At 41.5% G+C, this 27,145-nt stretch overlaps 1 protein-coding gene across 1 annotated transcript in view; it reads right to left on the bottom strand.

Annotated features, from left to right (window-relative positions):
- Positions 1-27,145, bottom strand: part of CHST9 (carbohydrate sulfotransferase 9) — a 237,597-nt gene that overhangs the window by 145,190 nt on the left and 65,262 nt on the right. Inside the window, exon 2 of the mRNA XM_068993962.1 lies at positions 7,798-7,836. Within this exon, the coding sequence (XP_068850063.1) occupies positions 7,798-7,836 (39 nt within the window). The remainder of the gene's footprint in view (positions 1-7,797; positions 7,837-27,145) is intronic.

Raw genomic sequence — 27,145 nt, 5'->3', positions numbered from 1 at the left:
GAAGCCCTCTACTCTCTTAGCAACCTTCAAATATGTAATACAGTATGATTAAATTGACAAGAGCTTCTATAAACTCTGAACAAGTTAGGATGATATGCATTTTCAACCTTGATTCTAACTGGTATACTGATTCTCCAAGTGAGAATAAAACATGTAGAATATTACAAAATATTAGAATCTAAGAAATGCAGGCTTTTCAAGAATGACAGTTCATTTAAAAACATATTTGTCGCAACATAACCTGGCTGATAACTCCATATGTTTAATGTTGGTCAGCAATAATTAAGACAATGACAAATTAGGTTTCCTCATGGTTATTTTTGAGAGTTTCTTGAAAGTGTATAAGAACTATGACAAAAAGCACTACAAAAATAGTAACAGTACAGAAAAAAATCATGCTAAATATGCATCCACTTAAAAATTTGCGTTCAATAACTGAGTACCCTGTAAGAAAGTGAACATGCTATTCCCACACAGATGGAAGGATTTATTCAGCATCTAACAATTTTAAAATCTGAATGACTGCATGTACAATGTATGTTTAAAAATTTTAAAAATGAGATGCTATTGCTGTTTTAGAACATTTCAAAGTGAAAAGCCCAGTTAAAGAGTACGTAGCAAGAACTGAGCTTGTAAAGCAGATGTTCTACCATTCACTGAATTTCCAATAATAAGTTTCACCTTTGAGTTGAGAGAAAAATAAGACTGTTCTTTACCAGTAACTTTTCACAAATTATGCAAAGGAAAAAAATTCTTAAATTTTTGTGATGCTCGGATGTCATAAATGGGACTGGTGATGGAAGTAAAGTCTGATGCTGTAAAGAGCAGTATTGCATGGGAACCTGGAATGTTAGGTCCATGAATCAAGGTAAATTAGAAGTGGTCAAACAGGAGATGGCAAGAGTGAACATTGGCATTCTAGGATTCAGTGAACTAAAATGGACTGGAATGGGCAAATTTAATTCAGATGACTATGATATCTACTACTGTGGGCAAGAATCCCTTAGAAGAAATGGAGTAGGGCTCATAGTCAACAAAAGAGTCCAAAATGCAGTACTTAGGTGCAATCTCAAAAATGACACAATGATTTCTGTTTGTTTGCAAGGCAAACCAATTAATATCACAGTGATCCAATGCCCCAGTCAGTAATGCTGAAGAAGCTGAAATTGAATGGTTCTAATGAAGACCTACAAGACGTTCTAGAACTAACACCCAATAAAGATGTCCTTTTCATCATAGGGGACTGGAATGCAAAAGTAGGAAGTCAAGAGCTACCTGCAGTAACAGGCAAATTTGGCCTTGGAGTACAAAACAAAGCAGGTCAAAGGCTAACAGAGTTTTGCCAAGAGAACGCACTGGTCATCGCAAACACCCTCTTCCAACCGAAATCAGATTGATTATATTCTTTGCAGCCAAAGATGGAGAAGCTCTATACAGTCAGCAAAAGCAAGACCAGGAGCTGACTGTGGCTCAGACTATGAACTCCTTATTGCAACATTAAGACTTAAATAGAAGAAAGTAGGGAAAATCACTAGACTATTCAGGTATGACCTACATCAAATTGTTTACGATTATACAGTAGAAGTGACAAATAGATCCAAGGGACTAGATTTTATAGACAGTCTAAAAAACTATGGATGGAGGTTCATGACATTGTACAGGAAGCAGTGATCAAGACCATCCTCAAGAAAAAGAAATGCAAAAAGGCAAAATGGTTGTCTGAGGAGGCCTTACAAATAGCTGGGAAAAGAAGAGAAGCTAAAGGCAAAGGGGAAAAGGAAAGAAATATCCATTTGAATGCAGAGTTCCAAAGAATAGCAAGGAGAGATAAGGAAGCCTTCCTCACTGATCAATGCAAAGAAATAGAGGAAAACAATAGAATGGGGAAGACTAGATAAATCTTCAAGAAAATTAGAGATACCAAAGGAACATTTCATGCAAAGATGGGCTCAATAAAGGGCAGAAATGGCATGGACCTAACAGAAGCAGAAGACATTAAGAAGAGGTGGCAAAAATACACAGAAGAACTATACAAAATATATCTTAATGACTGAGATAACAACGGTGGTGTGATCACTCACCTAGAGTCAGACATCCTGGAAGATGAAGTCAAATGGGCTTTAGGAAGCATCACTACAAACAAAGCTAGTGGAGGTGATGGAATCCGAATTGAACTATTTCAACTCCTAAAAGATGATGAAGTGAAACTGTTGCACTCAATATGCCAGCAATTTTGGAAAACTCAGCAGTGGCCACAGGACTGGAAAAGGTCAGTTTTCATTCCAGTCCCAAAGAAAGGCAATGCCAAAGAATGTTCAAACTACTGCACAGTTGCACTCATCTCACACGCCAGCAACATAAAGCTCAAAATTCTCCAAGCCAGGTTTCAGCAGTATGTGAACTGTGAAATTCCAGATGTTTAAGCTAGATTTAGAAAAGGCAGAGAAACCAGAGATCTAATTGCCAACATCCACTGGATCATCGAAAAAGCAAGAGAGTCCCAGAAAAACATCTACTTTTGCTTTACTGACTGCACCAAAGCCTTTAACCGTGTGGATCACAACAAACTGTGGGAAATTCTTCAAGAGATGGGAATACTAGACTACCTTACCTGCCTCCTGAGAAATCTGGTCAAGAAGCAACAGTTAGAACTGGACATGGAAAAACAGACTGGTTCCAAATCAGAAATGGATTATGTCAAGGTTGTATGGTAAAGAATCCAGCTGCCAAAGTAGGAGACATGAGTTTGATCCCTGGGTTGAGAAGACACCCTGGAGAAGGAAATGGCACCCTCTCAAGTATTCTTGGGCTTCCCCGGTGGCTCAGAGGTTAAAGCGTCTGCCTCCAAAGTGGGAGACCCAGGTTCGATCCCTGGGTCGGGAAGATCCCCGGAGAAGGAAATGGTAACCCACTCCAGTATTCTTGCCTGGAGAATCCTATGGACAGAGAAGCTTGGTAGGCCGCAGTTCATGGGGTGGCAAAGAGTAGGACACGACTGAGTGACTTCACTTTGTTTCTTTCAAGTATTCTTGCCTGGGAAATTTCATAGACAGAGAAGCCTGGTGACTACAGTCCATGAGGTCATAAAGAATCAGACACTACTCAGCGACTTACCACCACTACCATCTTAAATGAAAAGAATGCAAAGTCATTTTGAAACATTCATTATCATCCCTACTGATAACTCCATTCTCTGGTCCATTAGAAAGTGAAGTCGCTCAGTTGTGTCCGACTCTGCGACCCCATGGACTGTAGCCTACCAGGCTTCTCAGTCCATGGAATTTTCCAGGCAGGAGTACTGCAGTGGGTTGCCATTTCCTTCTCCAGGGGATCTTCCCAACCCAGGGATCGAACCTGGGTCTCCTGCACTGCAGGCTTCCCTGGTGGCCCAGACGGTAAAGCCCTCCATTAGGACTATTCTTTACTTAATACTTAGCTGAATTTGAAAGTGTTCTCCTTTTTGGAAAAACTGGGATAATATCTATTTAATAGATGGTGTCTCTTGATAGTCTAGCTTAGTAAGCCTTCTAATATCTCTTTTTCTAAATAATAATTTATGAAGCACTTTTCTCTGCAGGGATTCTTCTTTGTATTTTTGTTGTTGCCTTTTAAAAAACAAGAATTCTTAACCTCAAAAGGGATTTTTTTTCTCCTAAAAGAAAAGTAACTTCACACTCCAGAGTTTTTATGTAGAAATCTATGGAACATAGCTGGTTATTTTTTTCTATTTTTTTGGTCAGGACAAATAGATAATTGTTGATCTTGGGAACTTGCCTCCTGGCATTTTTCATTTACCATTTCACCTCCATATATTTTTAATATTCTTTACGAACCCAAAGAGCCAAATTTAGCTTTGATGTTGCTGGACACATTTTATGAATTTGACATGGGTTTCCAAATTCAATGTCAAGATACATATGCTTTGAATTATCTTTTGAAAATGGCTAAGCTTACCATAGCTTTTGAAAAATGGTATCAGGTTATCCATACTCTCTTGTGACTCATTCCTGGCTTATCAAAAAGAGCATCATACTTGAAACTATAGCCAGGGTTCCAATCAGGATACAAACAACTTTCTCCCACAAGAAGCTAAATGGGCTATAGAATAATTTTATTTCACTGTCTTTACTAAACAACTCAGTCTAAACTAACAAGCTTTGGAACATGATTCATTCAGTTATATAATGAAATATGAGCCATTTAGGAATTTTTTTAGTGTTGATCCATATGCAGATTGTAGAGCTATTTTAATAAAGAACTGACGGTAAGTAGTATCAGACACAAAACTGAGAACCTTAGGAATGATCCAACCAACTTTTCAGGAATTTCTTATCAACATCTCTCAAATACAACAGAAATTAATACCATATCATAAAGCAATTATACTCCAGTAATAAAAAATTTTTTAAAACTATTATAAAAATAAATCCCTTGCAGGTGATGGCCCAACTTCTATAAAGTGTTACTCACATAAGTTCATTCTTCCCAGTCCTGGAGAAGTTTCCTTGTGAGGAAGTTATTTCTCTTTTTGAGTAACAACATACCTCTGTAACTTTCATCTTAGTGCAAGATTCTTTAAACAAAGAATTTGCAACCCACTCCGGTACTCTTGCCTGGAAAATCCCGTGGACGGAGCTGCCTGGTGGGGTGCAGTCCATGGGGTCGCGAAGAGTCAGACACAACTAAGCAACTTCACTTTCACTTTTCACTTTCATGCACTGGAGAAGGAAATGGCAACCCACTCCAGTGTTCTTGCCTGGAGAATCCCAGGGACGGGGGAGCCTGGTGGGCTGCCGTCTATGGGGTCGCACAGAGTGGGACACGACTAACGCGACTTAGCAGCAGCAGCAGCAGCAGCAGCAGCAGCAGCAGCAGCAGCAGCCAACCTTCCTCACTCAGTAGGGCTTCCCTGCTGGCTTAGAGGTAAAGAATCCAGCTGCAGTGCAGGAGACCAGCTGCAGTGCATGTGACACAGACTGGATCCCTGGGCCAGGAAGATTCCCTGGAGGAGGAAATGGCAGCCCACTCCAGTATTCAGAATCCCATGGACGGAGGAGTCTGGTGTGCTACAGTCCATGGGGTCACAAAGAGTTGGACACGACTGAGTGACTTCACTTTCACTTTCTTTCTTGCCTGGGAAACCCCACTGACAGAGGAACCTGGTGAGCTACAGTCCAAGGGGTTGAAGAATCAGACAACTTAGTGACTAAACCACTACCATTACCAGCCACTCAAAACTGAGGGTCCTGGAACTCCCTATTTTTCTCTGCCATATTTATTCTTCTAAATACTTTCTCTTACAGCTGGGAGATGGACCCACTCACTATAAGCAAAACGGTGCTCGGTTGTGCTTAGTTACTCAGTCATGTCCAACTCTTTGTGATCCCATGGACCAGGCTCCTCCGTCCATGGAATTCTCCAGACAAGAATACTGGAGTGGGTTGCCAAGCCCACCTCCAGGGGGTCTTCCCAACCCAGGGATTGAACCCAAGTCTCCCACATTGCAGGCAGATTCTTTATAGTCTGAGCCACCAGGGAAAGTGAAAGTGAAGTCACTGTCGTGTCTGACTCTTTGCGACCCCATGAACTGTAGCCTATCAGGCTCCTCCGTCTCTGGGATTTTCCAGGCAAGAGTGCTGGAGTGGATTGCCATTTTGAGCCACCAGGGAAGCCCCAAGCAAAAGGGTGTATTGTCTAATTCAGCAGGCAGGACATAGAATCTGAGCAGAATGAAAGATAATGAATACAAAGAAATCCAGGCAGGAAGCAAGAAGCAGGGATGCCTATGATGTTATTGGTATCTCATGCACATGCTTTATAAAGATGCAGACATTCAGACAAAAACCACAAACTGAACATGGTTATACTTATGGCCACATTGGCAATGGTTATGTCTCAGTTTTGAAAACTCAGACTGTCTTTATGAATGCAGATTTCCTGAGGGCAGGATTTGTGTTCTTTGAAATGATGAGGAGCCAAAAATTTCCCCCAACAATTTGAGCTCTGTGTGTCAGTTATCCTTGACTTCACTTTCTCATAGAAAGTTTCTTGGGTTTTCTCATAGAAATAGAATATACTGACAAGCTGCGGATCAGTTGAGGCAAGTTAGCTCCATTAATGAAGGGAGTTTCCTCAGAACCCTGGGGATCACTGTTTGCCTTAAAAAGACTTTTTAATTGTTGAAAAATATTTTATTAAGCAAGAAACCTAACACTTTATTGAAATGATTGCATTTTGATTTGAAAAGAAAGCTTAGGACATTGGGACTCTGGGAAGAACAAGGAATGAAGAAATCTGAGTTCTTTTCTTGTCTCTGTTGCTAGTCCTTTGTGTCACCTTGGGTACATAGCATATTAGAATCCACAAGCATGCAGGGGACTTAAAGAGGCATCTGGTTTAACACTTTGCCCAATTTAGCTTTCATCTCAACAATAAAGTTTCTTTAAGCCCATACCTACAGGATCATAGCAATAGCAGTTCAGAAACAGTATAAACAATTTTCCCCCAAGGAGCAATAATGGAGGTGATCACATCTGTGAGGACACCAGACACTTTCTTGACTTTACTTTTTTTTTTTTTTTGCATTCATGATAAGGTTTTAAAAGAGCCACAGGGAGATGGCAAACAATAACATTTAAGAGAGAAATCGTGTCTGAGATGAACACCAACAATGGGAAAGAGAAAAGAGACAGGGGCTTAGACTAACATTTTTGGTTTTGGATTAACACAAATTTTGCTTTCTGTTGACTCCATTGTTTGCAAACATGCATAATGTTAACACATCATTACCAGATCAGAAGAAAAAAAAAAGAAAGGAAGCTGAAAGAAGACAGTATTTGGGAGTAACATGGTGAATACTTAGCAAGGGAGGTGGGAATTCCCCGTTAGTCCAGTGCTTAGGACTCCATGCTTCCACTGTAGCGTGCAAGGGTTCGATTTCTGGTCAAGGAACTAAGATCCCACATGTGGCAAGATGTAGCCAAAAAACAAAGAATAAATAAAAATAAAAAACACTCAATTAAAAAAAATGAAGGTTAAAAAGTCTTAGGATGGGTGGTGGGCATGGGTGCATATGCCAAATTAGAATCCTCTGTGAATACTGACAATTTTAGGGCACTGGGAACTGGAAGGTTGCCCTTACGCACATATTTACCTGGCAAATGAAACGTTATCTAACCATACATGACTTTAAGCCAAAAGCCTAGTGATGAAAATATGGAAATGTCAAAATGTATTTCTGTATCAGATAACAAATATTGGCCCCTACTATGTGCAATGGCACTGTGCCAAAGAACCATTCACTTCTGCATATATATTAGGGTTTAGAAGTGGAGAAATCTTAAAATTCTGCCAAAATGTAAAGACTCTTCTTGCTTAAGTAATTGACACCATCCTGAAAAACATCAACTACATAAATGACTTTAAGAAAAATAATTAAGGTTCACAGATATTTAGGGAAATGAAACAGTTGTCAACAGTTACAACCTTCAGATTTTGAAGTTGGTGGTTGCAACACTTACTTTTTAAATAGGTAATCATGGAAAAATTGAATAACATGCCATCTCATTTTCATTTGAATAGAAAGGTAGGATGAAAAGGACATGACTTACGTGAAAGTGAAAAAGCAAAATGTGTTCATTTATTTTCCTTAATTCAAAGTCAATCAAGTCTAGATTTATAAACTACTACATTTTTAAGGTGAGTTTTTGAATACTGCAATGCAAATCGGTTGTGTTTTTTTTCAAGGTGGAAGTAAAAACATGACATAAAGCTGAGGCCTATTAGTCAACATCTTACCTGAAGTTGCTCTTTGTTCTCTTCTCTTCTCTACTCTCCCTGCAATAAGAAGTGGCAGATCAGTTGCAATATGCAGCCATGAGAAAATGATGTAACTAAGACAGAAGCCCAGTTTATCACAATTTCCAGACACAGTCACTAGGTCAGCCATGTTCAACATTTTTCCCGAGATGACGGGCACAGAGGAAAGGGCTGAACAAAATTTTCAAATCAATTTACAAAAGTCAAAAATTAATGAATATGCATTAAATATGCTGCTGGGTTAAAAAAAAATCTTGTTAGAGCCATTTACTCAAGAGTAAAATTAAGGGTGCAAACCCCACCCATAGAATAAATCCCCATGTTCCATGTGGGGGTAAACATGTAACTAAGATAAGACCGTGCCCTCTTATGACCTACTTGGGAAGATAAAGGACAGACAATACAACATGAAACAAGATGCACCCTCAAAGGGTATGTGCGTGCGTGCATGCGTGTGCAGTTGCTCAGTCATGTTTGACTCTGCAATGCTGTGGACTGTAGCCCACCAGGCTCCTCTGTCCATGGTATAAATGTTTAAAATATTAAGGGGTGAAATGATTAGTTTTAAGAAATAAAGGGGTGCCTATGAAGTTATGGAGAAAACAGTATTTGATTTGAACCTTGAAGACATATGTAATTTGGGGAATTTTAAATCAGGAAAGGATTGACTCTTGACCAAAGAAATAGTATGGCTTCTGTGCATTCATACACGCATGCTACGTCATTTCATTCGTGTTTGACTCTGTGACCTTATGGACTGTAGCCATAAGGTTCCTCTGTCCCTGGGATTCTCCAGGCAAGAATACTGGAGTGGGTTGCCATGCCTTCCTCCAGGGGACCTTCCCAACCCAGGTACTGAGCATGTGTTTCTTACGTCTCCTACATTGGCAAAGTGAAAGTGAAGTCACTCAGTCGTGTCTGACTCTTTGTGACCCTATGGACTGTAGCCCACCAGGCTCCTCCATCCATGGGATTTTCCAGGCAAGAATTACTAGAGTGGGTTGCCATTTCCTTCTTCAGGGGATCTTGCTGACCCAGGGATCAACACAGGGTCTCCCGTATTGCAGGCGGACTCTTTACTGTCTGAAATCCCATTGGCAGGCAGATCCTTTACTACAAGTGCCACCTGGGAAGACCTATGGGTTTTGTAGGACAGGGCTACTTGAGCAAGAAGGGTCACCTTTAGGACTTGCCTTAAGAACTCAAATGAACAGAGTTTTGCACAGGAGAAGGGCTATCTGAGAAGTTGGGCAAGAGGTTGAGTATGTCAGTGGGAGGAAAGAGGAGGGAAGTGATGGGTGCAGAGAGGAGATGGCAGGAAGGCAGAGCTCACAGGGCCCAGGGGTCTACAAACTGTGAAGTGCAAGGGAAAAGGAAAGGTCAAAATGAATGGCTATCTAGGTGTCTCTGGGTGTGGTGATGCAATTCAGGGAAACGGTAAACATGATAGGGACATGGGAATGATGAGTTCAGTTTTAGGCTTAATGAGTGTGAAGTGCTACAGGGACTTGGAGCTTGGGAGGGCAATTGGAATTGAAAATACAGCGTAGAAAATGGCCACCTTAAGAAAGTGGCTAGAGCTGAAAGGGGAAATGGAAATATACAGGCAGACAGAACAGGGGGCCAGACTGAAAACGGGGACCAAGAAGCAAAAACCGCGATTTGTGCTTTGTGATGGAGGATGACGAGAAGACAGAGGAAGCAGAGCTCCACGAGACCAACCGAACAGAGTCAGGTACCACAAATAAAGTTTTAGGAAGTATGGAGTGGGGCTACCAACAGCATCCAAAGCAGCTGAGTTGACGAGGTTGTTGCTAGACTGTGAGAGAGAAGTTTTAGCAGAGAGAGGGTGGGGAACACAAGAGGCCTTGAAGGTCTATAGGGTAGTGGGTGATGAGGAAGATGAGGCCGAGGAGGAAATGACTTGTCCATGATACTTGCCAAACATGAGTGAGACGGGGCGATAGTTTGAGCAGGAGTTAAGTCAGGTTTCTGGGATACCTTAGCATGTTTATGAGCTTAGGTCAGAAGGCTGGCACCAGGGCAATGGTGTGTGTAAACACTCCTGTTGAGGTGAGAGCCTTGATTCTGTGATGGGTAGGTAAAGGCTACCCTTCTAGCCATCACTTTCTTGTTAGTTATTAACTTTTCACAGATGGAGCTGGTTACTGAGAGGTTATGGAAGCTGCATGTAAACTTCCTACAAGGCCTTTAAACTATAAGGTGGAAAACATATAAGCCTTCCCTTGTGTAGCTGCCCAAAGGGGAGAATTTATTTAACTGGCATTCTGATTAATTTCATGTTCTATTCATTTGAGTGATTTTCAGAGGACTTGTTTGATGCAATTTGTTTCAATGATTCAAACAGATAAATGGCATGAATAGCACATTTAAAGGTTTCATTCATTATCAAGTGTGATGGGGTATCTCCTCATTCAAGAATTTTATTGGGCAAGCCACTATGTACTTTTGATTATAAATTTTTGTATCCTAAGGGCCTCAAACATTTTCCTGAATTTTTACAAAAATGTTATTCAAGTCCTGAATTATTAAAAAATAATTTAAAAAAAGACATTAAAAACTATTTTCCTTTGAGAGTCTTTAACTTGTATGAGTCATAAATCCTGAAGGCTCACAATGAAAGTACTGAAGGTAAATAATGGGTTATGGTGGACAGTCTCGAAGGTGATCCGATGATCTTCCCTTCTCCAGGCATTTGTATCCTTGTGTTGTCTGCTCCCACACTGAATCAGATTGACTTGTATAACCAGTAGGATTTTGTAGAAATAATGTGATTTCCAAGGCTGTACCTCAAAAAACATTATGGCTTCTGTTTTGTTCTCTCTCAGATTACTTCCTTGGAGAGAAACCAGATAACATGTTAAGAAGACACTCTTCCTAAGGAGAGACCCATGCGGCAGAAAACTGAGGCCTCCTGTCAATATTACTGAGACCTCCTGTCAATAGCCAATGAGGAAAGGAGAACTCCAGAACAGCCAATGTGCAATTGAGGCCTCTAGCTAATAGCCAATGAAGAATTAAGGCCTCCGGAATGGCCAATGAGCAACTGAGGCTTCCAGTTAGCAGCCATTGAGAAACTGAGGCCTCCTGCCAGCAGTCTTCATCAACTTGCCGGGCTAATGAGCAACCCCTTCTGCAGCCCCAGTCAAACCTTCACATGGTTGCAGCTCAGCACATCTTGACTGTAACTTCATGGGAGACCCTGACTCAGAACCACCCAATCAGTCACTCCAGAGTTCCCCACGGAAACTGTGACATGAAAAATGTCTGCTGCTCTTCTCAACTGCTAAGTTTTGGGTAAATTGTCATTCAGTAATACACAACTAATACTTATGGGGTAATTTTATTATGAAAGTTTGGGTTAATTTATCATTTAATAGAATATGCATGTGTGTGTGTGTTAGTCATTCCATTGTGTCTGCCTCTTTGTGACCCCATGGACTGTAGTCCACCAGGCTCCTCTCCATGGAATTCTCCAGGCAAGAATATTGGAGTGGGTTGCCATTTCCTTCTCCAGGGGAATCTTCCTGACCCAGGAATTGAACCTGGGTCTCCTGCATTGCAGACAGACTCTTTATCGACTGAGCCACAGGGAATATGCATTCAAGGATGTTAATTTTTGCAGATCAATCAGTCTCCCTGCCTTTCTCATTTGTGAAGTAGAGATCAGAGCCTGCTTATTTGGAATGTTGTGAGGATGAAGTAATTTCATATGCAGAGCCAGCAGGAAATGGAGGATTTTTACAAAATACTGGCATTTAAGGTTTCAGAAATGAGGCTGGAAGGCATTGCTGATAACGATTTTTCACTGAGATCTCAAACAGTTCCCTGCCCTTATGTCATACGAAAGGGGTCTGTAAACTGTGGCATTCTATATAAATGTTATGTATTAGTTTTATTATGGTATTAGTTCTGGTATAGGAAACAGATTTCTGTTCTTAGTTACATATACACTAAACTTCACATTAGAAAAATTAACACTGGATAAATAAGACAATCTTATATTTATCAAGAGACACAGAGATTATACCACTTAACTGTAGATAACCCTCTAGGTTTCTTTTTAAGTCTCTTTATCTTGCTCTGTATGGGTAATTTTATCTCTCAGTGTTCACCATCACTGGTGTTCACCATCACTGGTGTTCACCATCACTGGAAAGAGATGATGCCGAGACCTACATCTTTAGCTCCAAAATCTACCTAGGTGTTAGGTCCACTGGAAATATCTATATCTGCATTTTCTACTTCACAAAAGTCCTTAACTTAAATCATTATATTCCCCTCCAAAACTGCTTATCTTTTGTGCTATCCTGCTCAGGCAACCGGACATAAAACCTAAGACTCATCAGCAACTGCCATTCACTCACCCTCAGACCATTCTGTTCTCTCTACAGGGCCTTTCAGAGCTGACCTCTCCTTTCTCACTGCCACTGACCTGGTTAATAAACTTGGTAATTCTTCCTGGGGTTATTTTCTATAGGCTCCCAACTGATTTCATCGGTTTTATGGATGGTTTTTCCATCCTTTGTGGTCCGATCCCTGTTAAAGATTAAAATACAAATTCTCTCATATGAAACTGATGAACCTGGAAGGCTTGGTCATGACCTACCTTCTGCTACAACCCCTGAAACACCGTACAGAATACTGACCAATATACCAGGAATTGGACCTCCCCCTCCAGCTCCCTGTGCATGTTTCTACTTCCTGGAATATCCGATAATGTCCTTCCTGCCCATCAAAACTCTATTCATCCTTCAGAGCTTAGCTCAGATGCAGGCCCTTCTGTGCTGTCTCTGGCTTTGTGTCACTCCCCCCAGTTTCCCATCCCCTGCAGAATTAATTGCCCTTCTTTCTATGCTCCTTTAGCCTTTGGCTTCCCTCATAGCTCAGTTGGTAAACAAACAGCCTGCAATGCAGGAGACCCTGGTTCGATCCCTGGGTTGGGAAGATCCCCTGGAGTAGGGGAAAGGCTACCCACTCCAGTAATTGGGCCTGGAAAAACCATACAGTCCATGGGGCTGCAAAGAGATGACACGACTGAGCAACTTTCACTTTCACTTTAGCGTTTCATTTGTTCCTTTGCTACAGCACTAACTCCAGTGTTTGGTTTATAATCAGTTGCATGTTTATTTCCCAACTTGACTGTGTTTTCCTTTAGGATAAGAGGTATATCCTTGCCTCTCTCTGTCTCCTCATGCCTCACGGTGCCTGGAGCACAGATGCTTGGGATTGAGTGGACATAGAGTTGTTTAATATCCCAACCCTCCTTAAATGCTAAAGAACACAAAATCAATTTTAGTGCTGCTAACACTGAGTGCAAGTATAACCAAGAACAGAGCTTTTACCAAGTATTTACATTACAACTGACAATCTAGAAAACTATTACATTAGAAAAGTAGGTGATACATTAAGAGAGGCTTTCAGAATAATGAACATGCATTTTGCCCTAGTTGTGCTTTATTGTACCAGAGATTCTACTTGAAGAACAAAACATTAAAGTACTGTGCACACCTTACTTCTGTCTTAAACTGGATATAGGACTTCACCTGTGAGGAACCAAAATGGACGGTAATCTCATAAAAATGGAATTTGAAGGGTCTAACTTTTTTCTGAGAAAATGTATTTAGTTGAAATTAAAATGTCTCATCTCATGATGATTTATTTATATAAACTGAGTCGATATTTTTAAAAGCTGTTTTAGACATGGTGTTGATATGGTTTCAAGGAGAAACATTAAGTATATACCCACTTGTAGCACATTTCAGTACTTCATTACGGAAGTAGTTCCTTAATTGAAGTAATGGTTTCTGGTCTTTTCAAACAACATGCACATAAATGCCTAGCCAATGACGACTCACCAATAATGAGCAGGGCATTTGTATCACAACTCAGAATCTTATGTCACTTCTGATGAAAAGAAAATGTTGTGCATACATACATAGGTATTTGTGTGTATGCATATACACAAATAGTGGGTATACATGTATATATATGTACACAAATGCACATACATATGCAATGTATGTCAATATGTACACATACGTATAAGGCATTACATATATGTACCTGTGACACATCTTGTAATTTTACAACCAGACATAGTCTCATCTCCACAATATGCCCTTTCTTCTACCTGCTTCCATCGGTGTGTAAAAGTCTGTCATAAAATCTTATCAAGCTTCCCTACTGCACACCAATTTCTCAGTCGCCAATTCTGAGTGTGCGTTCACTCACAGGCATTTTATCTGCCCTGCTCTGAGAGGTATTATTAATCACATCCTGTTGCTAGGATACCTGAGAATGTTCATTTATGTCCGATGTTTCTTTGGCAAAATGCACTATGAAGGAGGCATAGAATCATGACAAGGAAAATTACTGTGCACATGCTACTCATTAAAAAAAAAGAGTAGAAAGGGCAGGGAGAGTAGCACACCTACCAGATAATATAATGTGAACTCTTACGAATTCTTTTTTAATACCGTTTTGTTTCACTTAGCTTTTAATGGAAAAATGCTGGCAATATTTCTAGATAATGAGAATCTGTAGTACTTTTTTACTTCTTAGGAAAAGTGGAAGGAGGTAGGGTTTTAATTTTGTTTACTTTAGAGAAGGGGCTTTACGATTTACTCGCTTTGGATGCCTCCATGAGAGGTGGGATTACCAGATTACAGTTCTAGTTGATTTGCAGAGATAACCTAAATCCCTGGTCACCACTATTGTCATCATTAGCTATCTTAATGAAAGACTTATGAGAAAAGTAATCTACAGAATATGTACTTGGGTAATGGGAGGAAAAAATACCTTTATCAATATCTCTAAAAAAATTACTGTTGTTTTGGATATTAGTATTCCAAAAATTCTGGCTTATCTTTGGAACATGAATATATAAAACTCACCTAAATGCAAGATTTTCTTCGTCAATCTCTTCCCAGAGGAAACGGCATGATATAGTGAAATAAACGCTGACTTTGGTGTTAGATGGATTGACTTGTCTTAACCACTGGTACCTATGGCTATGTTAACCCTGGGAACAAATCATAGAGGATTTCCCCAAAACTTGTTCTTTTCTGTTTTTTCCTCCTTTTTCCTGTACGGTGTGTGTACAAGATGTGTATACACACACACACCGTACTGGAAAAAGAAGATATGTGTGTGTGTGTGTGTGTGTGTGTGTGTGTATATATATATATATATATATACACACACTATCTGTTTATCGATGTACTATCTATCTATTTCTACCTACCTACCTCTTATATTTCAACTGAAAGCAGAAACAATTTGAATTTTACTTCCATTATTTTTCTAAGTGGTATTAACAGAGTTCTATTATTGTAATCATGCTAATAACAGTAGCTAATGTTTATTAAACAGTATCTACGTGCTCACTGCTGTTATCAGCACATTATACATGTTAATAATTTTATCTTCACAGTATTATGAGGCTTGTATTATGTATTGTGAATATTTTATTATGTTTACAAATACATAATTATGTATCATGAATTTTAAACCTATTTTCAGGTAAGAAAACATGGTAGAAATTTCTTAAATAACTTTGCCAAATCACTGACGTACTAGTGGCAAATAAATAATGAGAGAACAAAAAATAGTTGGGGTGAAAAGGTAGGGAGGAGTTAGGACTGCAATATTGATCCATAAGCTGCACTTAATCAGTCTCTAGGTTTGAAAGTTAGCTTAAATAAATTATTTAAAAAAATATTTGTATAGACTTAAAAAACTAGCCGCCTATTATTTATCAAATTGTTTGCTTGAATGAATGAACTGCTTATTTTAACTGCTAAGTACCTGATCATAGTATTTCAGGAGCAGAATGTCAGAAAGACCTTCAGATTCTGAACTTTTTTTTAGTAGATTAGTATTTATTTAGCTGTTGTTGTTCCATCGGTAAGTTGTGTCTGACTCCTTGTGACCCAATGGACTGCAGCATGCCAGGCTTCCTTGTCCCTCACCATCTCCCAGAGTCTGCTCAAACTCATGCCCACTGACTGAGTCAGTGATGCCATCCAACCATCTCATCCTCTGTCATCCCCTTCTCTTCATGCCTGGAATTTCTCCCAGCATCAGGGTCTTTTCCAATTTATTTAGTACCTACTATGAATTTGGCACTCTATTTTAGGCTTGGTGTTATATGACGTCATGGGAAAATATTAAATATATAATATATATCCATTTATATATTACATTTCAGTGCTGAAGTATAGAACTACTTCCAAGATTGAGGTGATTGCTTCTCATCTTTTGTAAAACCACAGGTACATATGTGGCAATCCAATGATGTCTCACCAATAATGAGCAGGGCATTTGTATCACATCTCAGTATCTCATGTCACTTCTACTGAAAAGAAAATTTTGTGCACACATATAGTTGTATGAATCTCTCGACTCAAGGATCGAATTCGGGTCTCCCACATTGCAGGCAGTCTTTACTGTCTGAGCCACGAGAAAAGCCCATGTATGTTTTCAGTTCAGCCGCTCAGTCGTGTCCGACTCTTTGTGACCCCATGGATTGCAGCATGCCAGGATTCCCTGTCCATCACCAACTCCTGGAGCTTACTCAAACTCATGTCCATTGAGTCGATGATGCCATCCAACCATCTCATCTTCTGTCGTCCCCTTCTCCTCCCACCTTCAATCTTTCCCAGCATAAGGGTCTTTTCCAATGAGTCAGTTCTTCCCATCAGGTGGCCAAAGTACTGGAACTTCAGCTTCAGCATCAGGCCATCCAGTGAATATTCAGGACTGATTTCCTTTAGGATGGACTAGTTTTATCTCCTTGCAGTCCAAGGGACTCTCAGTAGTCTTCTCCAACACCACAGTTAAAAAGCATCAATTCTTCAGCGCTCAGCTTTCTTTATAGTCCAACTCTCACATCCATACATGACCACTGGAAAAATCATACCTTTGACTAGACTGAAATTTGTTGGCAAAGTAATGTCTCTGCTTTTTAATATACTGTCTAGGTTGGTCATAACTTTCCTTCCAAGGAGTAAGCGTCTTTTAATTTCATGGTTGCAGTCACCATCTGGAGTGATTTTGGAGCTCCCCCCCGCCCCCCCGCCGCCAAAATAAAGTCTCACACTGTTTCCATTGTTTCCCCATCTATTTGCCATGATGTGATGAGACCAGATGCCATGATCTCAGTTTTCTGAATGTTGAGTTTTAAGCCAACTTTTTCACTCTCCTCTTTCACTTTCATCAAAAGGCTCTTCAGTTCTTCTTTGCTTTCTGCCATAAGGGTGGTGTTATCTGTATATCTGCATTACTGATATTTCTCCCAGCAATCTTGATTCCAGCTTGTGCTTCATCCAGCCCAGCATTTCTCATGACTTACTCTGCATATAAGTTAAATAAGCAGGGTGACAATATACAGCCTTGATGTACTCCTTTCCTGATTTGGAACCAGTCTGTTGTTCCATGTCCAGTTCTAACTGTTGCTTCTTGACCTGAATACAGATTTCTCACTTATAAAAATAGTAGGTATACACATATATATGTGTGTGTGTGCATGCATATATATTGGGGACTTCCCTGGTGACTCACATGGTAAAGAATCTGCCTGCAATGTGGGAGACCTGGGTTCGATCCCTGAGTTGGGAAGATGCCCTGGAGAAGGGAACGGCCTCCCACTCGAGTATTCTGGCCTGGAGAATCCATGGACACAGGGGACTGGCAGGCTACCGTCCATGAGGTTGCAAACAGTCAGACCCAACTGAGTAATGTTCACTTCATGCGTATACATACATACAATGCATTACACATATGTGACATAATGGAGAACGAAATGGCAACTCATTCCAGTATTCTTGCCTGGGGAAGTCCATGGACAGAGGAGCCTGCAGGGCTACAGTCCGTGGGACTGCAAAGACATGACTCGGACATGACTGAGTGATCAACCCACACACACAAACACACGTGACATACATCCTGTAATTTTACAATCAGACATAGACTAATCTTCAAATATACTTTTTCTTCTAGCTTCTTCCATTAGTGTGTAATGAAGTCTGTCATGGAATCTCATCAAGCTTCCCTCATTGCATACCAATTTCTCACTCGGCAATTCATGGAGTAGATGAAAATCACTTCCATTTTCCAGTGGAGAAAGAGTCTCAGAATATTTTTTGAAACAGTCTCAAGATTCCAGTTAGTGACTAACAGGATTAGACTATGAACCCAGAGATTTGCACTTTTTCTGAGCAATATAAGTAATTTGGGGCTGCTGCTGCTAAGTCGCTTCAGTTGTGTCCCGACTCTGTGCGACCCCATAGACAGCGGCCCACCAGGCTCCCTCGTCCCTGGGATTCTCCAGGCAAGAATATTGGAATGGGTTGCCATTTCCTTCTCCAATGCATGAAAGTGAAAAGTGAAAGTGAAGTCGCTCAGTTGTGTCCGACTCTTAGCGACCCCATGGACTGCAGCCTACCAGGTTCCTCTGTCCATGGGATTTTCCAGGCAAGAGTACTGGAGTGGGTTGCCATTGCCTTCTCCAATTTGGGGCAGGTCGGTAGAATGGTGAAGGGCTCTTCTGCTTAATCAATGTGATTTATTTACCCTCTTTAAATTGTATTTATCTGGAAATGGGGTTAATACTAGTTCCTACTTAGGGTAATTGTGATTAAACAAAATTTTAATAATAACATAATTTAATTTATATTTAAATTAAATATGCTTTAATAACAACCCCAAATGTTATGAGGGCATAACGCAATCCCACGTATAAGGTTCTCACTTCACTTCTTGGGAAACAGCAATGTAACGTGTGGCCAGGTGCTTCTCTTTATGAATGTTCCATGTCAGGTGTTCCCTGGTAACATACAATATTTCTAAATATTCTCAAGGTCAGCGGCTTTGTTTACACAAATATTATAAAGCTCAGCCTTGGAGAGTTTCTTGATATTTTTACCATCACTTCCATCTCTCTTGCTCTCCCTTAGAATTTCTAAGTGAGAAATAGCCTTTTACTTTGGTGAATTCCTCTTCTCTCCTCCTCATGTTGTAACTCTTTCCAAATACAAACTGGTTTGATGAAACACACACTGACATGGCAAGACTCTCCCCAGTTGCAAGCTCAGATGACATGATATTAGAGCCCAGGGTGTGTGGTCCAAATCCCTGCCCACATCTGGTATTGACCAGCAGCTATGGAACTGTCAGCGGTCTAATGTGACCTAAATAGAAAGGGAGAGCTTTTCTAGAAACCAGAGGATCTCAATGCCAGAGATAAGCAGATGATACCACTCTAATGGCAGAAAGCAAAGAGGAACTGAAGAGCCTCTTGATGAGGGTAAGAGAAGAATGAAAAAGAACTTGAAACTAAACATTCAAAAAACTAAGATCACGGCAAAAACGTGGAAACAGTGACATATTTTATCTTCTTGGGCTCCAAAATCACTGTGGATAGTGACTGCAGGCATGAAATTAAAAGATGCTTCCTCCTTGGAAGAAAAGCTATGACAAACCTAGACAGCATATTAAAAGCAGAGACATCACTTTGCTGACAATGGTCCATCTAGTCAAAGCTATAGTTTTACCAATACTCATGTATGGTTGTGAGAGTTGGACCATACAAAAGGCTGAGCACTGAAGAGCTGATGCTTTCAAATTGTGGTGTCAGAGAAGACTCTTGAGAATCCTTTGGACTGCAACGAGATCAAACCAGTCATTCCTAAAGGAAATCAACCTTGAGTGTTCACTGGAAGGACTGATGCTGAAGCTCCAATACTTTGGCCACCTGATGGGAGGAGCTGACTCAGTGGAAAAGACCCTGATGCTGGGAAAGACTGAGGGCAAGGGAAGAAGGCGGGAACAGAGGATGAGATAGACTCAATGAACATGAGTCTGAGCAAACTCTGGAAGATGGTAAAGGACAGGGAAACCTGGTGTGCTGCAGTTCATGGTGTTGCAAAGAGTTGGACATGATATAGTAGCTGAACAACACTGCCAGAACTTACTCCTTGAAACAAACAGTAAGATCTTGAACAAGCAACTTGACTTTTCCAAGATTCAAAGGTCTCTTTAGTTAGGTAGGCAAATACTATCCTTCAATAATACCTAAAGAAATTGTACAAATAGTACTATTTTAAGTACTATACTATAGGGCAGGAACAGAGGCGCCACTGTAAAGACCAGAAAGTCAAAAAACAACAAAAACCTATTGTATTGCACAGGGAACTCTGCTCAATGTCATGTAACAACCTAAATGGGAAGAGAAGTTGAAAAAGAGTAGATACATATATGTGTATAATGCAATCATTCTGCTGTACACCTGAAATGAACACAACAGTGTTAATCAACTATGCGTACATGCATTTGAAAAGTGAAAGTATCAGTCACTCAGTCGTGTCCAACTCTTTGTTACCCCATGGACTGTAGCCCTCCAGGCTCCTCTGTCCATGGAATTCTCCAAGGCAGGAATACCGGAGTAGGTTGCCATTTACTTCTGCAGGGGATCTTCCGGACCCAGGGATCGAACCCAGGTCTCCTGCCATTGCAGGCAGATTCTTTACCATCTGAGCCACCAGGGAAGCCCTGTGCATGCATTTACTCCAATATAAAATAAAAAGTTTTAAGAACAACTGTTAAAAACTGCGTGGTTTCTGTTTGGTCAGTTGTATATAAAGGCAGAGGAGTTTATTATTGACATCTGGATTTATGCTGATGCTGAAAGGGTACTGGCCTCAGTAAACACTGTGATGAGCCTCTGTGCTGCTGTGGACCCTCTGCCATCCTCCAAGTTTAGATAAACTCCACTTGCTCTTTCGTCCATTTCTATGTGCTGAGTTGATGTGTCGCTAGGATACTTAGGTAGAGAGAGTCGTTATGAGCACACTGCCTGCTGTGAGTGCCAGACAGTGTGGACTGAGCCGCAGAAACTGGCCCTTCGGAAACATATCAGTACCAATAGATCTGGGCCTCCGAGGTTGGCTGTCTGCCTTGGCAGGGCTGACACTCCATCTGTGCTCCCCAGCCCTGAGGTCTGCCATCCATCATCGTGTGGAGAAAGCCTGAGAAGAACTGAATACTCAAAGATTTTTCCTGGGCTGACCCCTCTGCAGAGAAATAGGAAAAGCTGTAGGAGAAACAACAGTTTTATGTTCTCTTGGAAATTTTCAAGTACAGAATATCTTCCCACTTATCCACTTAACAAGCACATAATTAAAGTGACAAGCAATAGTTCCTTTCAGAGTCCCAACACTGGCCCAGGTGAATTAAATCTTAGAGTAACTTCTGATATTCAGAACCTCATTTTTGAAGCAGTTTTTTGTTGGCACAGAAGTTTTTTTGGTAGACTTTTAGATGCTGAAGTCAGATTAGGAAAATAAAAATAAAAACCAAACCCAGTGATAGCCAGGTGTTAAACACCTCTGAAAAACGGGAATGCTAGTTTTACTAACATACGCTTCAGTTACTGACCAAAGCAGAGATGTGTGCACTTGTACTTTCCTTTTGTACAGTAACATGTTTCTTGTACATTAGATGTGAATAACTATTCTTAAGTGACAGAATATTCTAGATGTCCTTGGAATCTTCATTACATAAAAGAAACAGGAGTGAATTATTTTGCAAACTAAAGAATATATTCATAATATACTTATTGGGGTTTCCTGGTGGCTCAGCTGGTAAAGAATCTGCCGGCAATGCAGGAGACCTGGGTTCGATCCCTGCGTTGGGAAGATTCCCTGGAGAAGGGAACAGCTACCCACTCCAGTATTCTGGCCTGGAGAATTCCATGGACTATATAGTCCGTGCGGTCGCAAAGAGACACAACCAAGCAACTTTCACTTCACTCACTTCATACTCCCGTGCTAGAATAACAATGACCTTGCTTTAAGAGGCGGAGTTGATTTTCTTTCTACTGAACTGTCCAGGCCTTCATAAATTGCTTAAAGAGTAGATTACCCTGGAACTGCCAGCTTTGGGGCTTGCGACTTGGAAATCAGGTAGCTCCCACTTCCCAAGTCTTTGATATTTGCTCTGAGAAAAGCCAGTCACAGCATAAGAGGTTAGAGAACCTTGAGACCACCATGCTGTGAGGAAGCTCAAGCCAGCCACACCTACAGCCCCAGTGGAAAGAGAACTGCCTGAACCAAAAGTGACCAAGAGCTACTGCGCCAGCCATGCCAGCCTAGATGCCAAACATGTGCGGTGATGACGCCACCCTGGACGTGGATTTTCCATCTCCAGGCACCTCAGTGAACACCACATGGAGCAGGCAGATTGCTCAGGAATTTTACAAATTCCTAACCTACAAAACTGCAAGCAAAATACATGTGTTTTATGCCACTAAGTTTTGGCATACTTTGTTACACGTTGAAAGATAGTAAAAACAACTCCTTTTCTATTCTGATAGCAAGAATTATTGATGTACCAATCAATATGAGCTGCACAGGTGGTTCAGTGGGTCAAGAATCCACCTGCCAAGCAGGAGATGCAGGAGACATGGGTTCGATCCCTGGGTCAGAAGATCCCGTGGAGGAGGGCATGGCGACTCCCTCCAGTATTCTTGTCTGGAGAATCCCATGAACAGAGGATCCGAGTGAGCTACAGTCCTTAGGCTCACAGAGAGTGGGACATGACTGAAGCAACTAAGCGCACACACACCCCTATCAACACATATTGATTTTTTTCCCCTTAAAGCAAGGTTCACCTAGATTCCTTCTTTCCTAAGATGGCTTGTTCAACTATACCTATAGATATATTCCATTATTTTAGCATTTAAACTCATTGCTTTTCACAAAAAACCTTGTCATTAGTAACAGTGTGGTTAATTTATGTAGAATCTATGTAGATTAATATGTACTTTGGTTTTATAAAAAGTATTACAATATTACCCTTTGTCCAGATTATCAATCAAAAGTAAAGTGGTGACTTGCCCATTATGTAGAGTCTTTTCAGAACTTGTAAACCATCAAATGGGGCAACCATTTGAAACAACAACATTTAAATATTCATCCAGGCTTCAAAAACTTTCTCATTTATGGCTGGAATTATACAGAAACCCTTTGAACCAAACCACTGAAAACATTCAACAGCCATTTCTGCTAAATAATTTAAAATTATCTTTCTTACCTTGGGTAGATTTACTTTTAAAGGATAAACTGGTAGAATCTATATTGAATTAAGAGCTTTAATATTATTTAGGGCTCATTTTCTGTATGAAGGCAACAAAGGGAAACATTTCATTAAGAAAGGTAATGATACGAGGCCAGTCAGACCCAATGCTTGTGAAGTCGGAGTCGGTTCACTTTAAACACAATTTATTTGGCTCATGGACACAGTCCTGCCCAGCTTTTCATCTGAAGGAAATGAGCATATTTCACTGCTCTCTCATCCTCTTAATCATCTCCTCATTAGCCTGTGAAGAAAGCTTTTCAGGGCCAGAGGTGAGCTTCATTTTACTCTTTGAGATGTCAGCACCATTTTCATTCCCTCTAGCCCTGAGTTTTTCCTTTTTCAACGTTTAAAAAAAATCCTCATCATACTCATCTTTCCCTTCACACTGACTTGCATCAAAGGTTTGGGCCTCAGACATTCAGGGAAGCTCTTATTTCATGGACTGAAGGAAGACAAGGAAGAAAGTATGCTGAGATGAGTGGCTATGGATTTACTGTTTTCAGGCTTTGCAGCATACTTTGTGATCTGGTAAAACTATCCTCTGTAGACCTGGTTGACTACTCAAAAGTTTACAAGAAAAGTTATTAATGATCTAGTCCATTTTATGCATAGGGGAAGAGGCTCGCCAATACCTGGGTCCCTCGGAGAAAGCAATGAGAGAGAAATGCTGTTGAGCCCCTATGGGGTGATGAGTGGGAAGCTCAGCACTTTATGTTTGCAGCGCCCTGTAAAGAGTGAGCAGAGAGGGGGATGGATCTAGAGGCTGTCATACAGAGTGAAGTAGTCAGAAAGAGAAAACTAAATATCGTATATTGATGTATGTATGTGGAATCTAGAACAAAGGTACAGAGGGTCAGAGGATCAAAGCAGAAATACAGACACAGGCGTAGAGAATGACTGTATGGATGCTAAGGGAAAGGGTGGGTGTGGGAGGAATTGGGAGATTCGGATTGACATATATACACTATTGGTACCATAGATAACTAATAGATAGATAACTAATGAGAACCTGCTGTATAGCACAGGGAACTCCACTCGATGCTCGGTGGTGACGTAAATGGGAAGGAAATCCAAAGAAGAGGGGATATATGTAAACGTCAACAGCTGACTCACTTTGCTGCACAGCAGAAACTACTACAACATGGCACAGCAATTAGGTCTGTGCTGTGTGCTCAGCCGCAGTCGCGTTCTACTCTTTGTGATCTCATGGACTGCAGCCCACCAGGCTCCTCTGTCTATGGGATGTTCCAGGCAAGAATCCCCTGGAGTAGGTTGCCGTTTCCTACTCCAGGGGATCTTCTTGACCCAAGGATCAAACTCGGGTCTCTTGCGTCTCCTGGCTTGGCAGGCAGATTCTTTACCACTCACTAAGCCACCTGGAAGCCCATAAAGCAACTATACTTCAATAAAAATTAATTTTAAAAAAGAAGGTAAACAAGAAATTCGTGGTCAAGGGAAGGGCTGTGGAAAGCACAGACTGTCAACTGGTACAATGGATACAGACTCCAGCAGGGGCTGCAGTGGGCCTTTACCTAATAACAGAGACAGAGCGGAAGACACTCCAGGAGGGAAGGGAAATAAATATCATCTGAACACCAATAAGCTATTTTCTGGCGAAATCATTCATTGGTGTTCAGTGTGAGAGGCTGATTTCAGAAAAAGCAAACCAGGCACTGAGCCCGTGCAGAGGGAAGCTCCCTTTGATGCAGTTTACCCAGATAGATGGGGCTTCCCATGTGGCACTAGTGGTAAAGAACCCGCCTGCCAATGCAGGAGAAGCAAGAGACCTGGGTTTGATCCCTGGGTCGGGAAGATTTCCTGGAGGAGGGCATAGCAACCCACTTCAATACTCTTGCCTGGAGAATTCCATGGACAGCAGAGCCTGGCAGGCTACAATGCACAGGGTCACACAGAGTAGGACACAACTGAAGTGACTTAGCACGCAGGCACCCAGAAAGTCAGGAAGAGAAGCCTCCCTGGAGGAGGGCACAGGTAAACATCGGAAAGGAGTGGGAGCATTGAGAAGAGTCTTCTCACCAGCTTCAGCCACTGCAAGCTTAGATTTGCACAGGACTCAGAGTCTGGCACTTCTGGGGAGGGGAGTAACTTCTAGCTTGTTTACTACAGCAGGCACAGCTGAGTGCCTGCCCTCCAGTCATGCCCCTCTTGGTACTCAGCACTCCAATCACATGGATGACACGGATGAAACATGACTGACATAAAGTAATCATCGTGGTCCCATTCCCCTTGCTTTAGGTGGTCATTTGACATTTCTGGCCAATGACATGTCAGATGAATTCTTTTGAAGAATTTCATGGCAAGGTTTCCCATGCCAATAAAAAATGACAGGTAGGGGAAAATACCACATTTTCTTTCAGTGGATGTTGCTGCATCTGGGAATGATGCTTGGGACAGGAGGATAACACCACCCACTGCAAGATGCCCGAAGGGAACAGATCCCAGGAAGGTGTCTCAAAGGCTCTGAACTCATGTACCACAGAACCACCCCAGCCCGAGACTTCTTTTTATGGGTTATGAAAAGCAGAGACATTACTTTGCCAACAAAGGTTTGTCTAGTCAAGGCTATGGTTTTTCCAGTGGTCATGTATGAATGTGAGAGTTGGACTGTGAAGAAAGCTGAGCACCGAAGAATTGATGCTTTTGAACTGTGGTGTTGGAGAAGACTCTTGAGAGTCCCTTGGACTGCAAGGAGATCCAACCAGTCCATTCTGAAGGAAATTAGCCCTGGGATTTCTTTGGAGGGAATGATGCTGAAGCTGAAACTCCAGTACTTTGCCCACCTCATGCGAAGAGTTGACTCATTGGGAAAGACTCTGATGCTAAGAGGGATTGGGAGCAGGAGGAGAAGGGGATGACAGAGGATGAGATGGCTGGATGGCATCACGGACTCGATGGATGTGAGTCTGAGTGAACTCCGGGAGTTGGTGATGGACAGGGAGGCCTGGTGTGCTGTGATTCATGGGGTCGCAAAGAGTTGGACACGACTGAGTGACTGAACTGAATCTTTTTGCGTTTAAATGACATCTTTTAGGTCCTTGCAGCTGAAAGCATCCTATATTGTATGCAGGTCAAGCACAGAATAATGGTATCCAATGCTAAATAAACTAGGGAGGCAAAATAATTATTTAGCTACATAATGAATATTGCTAGCCACTCAATTGTGTCCAACTCTTTGTGACTCCATGGACTGTAGCCCACCAGGCTCTGCTGTCCATGGAATTTTCCAGGCAAGAATACTTGAGTGGGTAGCCATTCTCTTCTCCAGAGGATCTTCCTGACCCAGGGATCAAACCCTGGTCTCTTGCATTGCAGGTGGATTTTTTACCATCTGAGCCACCAGGCAACTCACTTAGCTACAAAGCCTATGCTAAATGAACTGAAATTAAAACCTGAAGGAAAGGTAAAAGCATTTTAAGCCAGTTCCAGGAATTTGGGGTAAGGCTGCTCCCCCACGGGGACTACACTTTAAAGGGTCTGGTCTTATACTTTTCCACACAGGTCACCTCACACAGGAAAGAAAGGACCAAAATGTTTGCCCACAGATTCCATTGCTTACTTGGATCATGCGCTGAGCACCTGGGATGCCAGAATTTCCTGGTCAAACATCTCTGAGGCCCTACAGGGTCTGTACGGGCTTTCTGCTCAGATTAGAACTCTAGAAGGTGGGGGTGGGGGGGGAGCAGACTGCACCATTGGTACCAGGCTTGTAGGGGGGTGTTTAAGGATGCTTGGGGTTGGCAAATATGTGTGTAGACCGGTCCCAATGCATAAGAGTGAAGCCCTTTACTATGCTGGAGTGGCTGTGATGGAGGCTTAAGAAAATGGGGCTTCCACTGGCTCTCCTGCCCCAGATGCAGCAATCACAGGGCAGGCCTGTCACGACACAAACACCGAGGGTAGTTCTGTAAGAATGCACAGAAATGTGCTGTGCTGTCATTCCATCCTGTCTGACTCTTTGCGACCCTATGACTGTAGCCCACCAAGTTCCTCTGTCCGTGGGATTCTCCAGGCAAGAATCCTGGAGTGGGTTGCCATGCCCTCCTTCAGGGGATCTTCTGGACCCAAGGATCAAACCCATATTTCTTGTGTCTCCTGCATTGGCAGGCGGGTTCTTTTACCACTAACGCCACTTGGGAAGCCCACACAG

The sequence above is a fragment of the Capricornis sumatraensis genome, chromosome 21 (assembly GCF_032405125.1).
Source record: "Capricornis sumatraensis isolate serow.1 chromosome 21, serow.2, whole genome shotgun sequence".
Lineage (NCBI taxonomy): Eukaryota > Metazoa > Chordata > Mammalia > Artiodactyla > Bovidae > Capricornis > Capricornis sumatraensis.
Note: the sequence above shows the minus strand (reverse complement) of the source record. Positions and strands in the feature narration are given on the sequence as shown.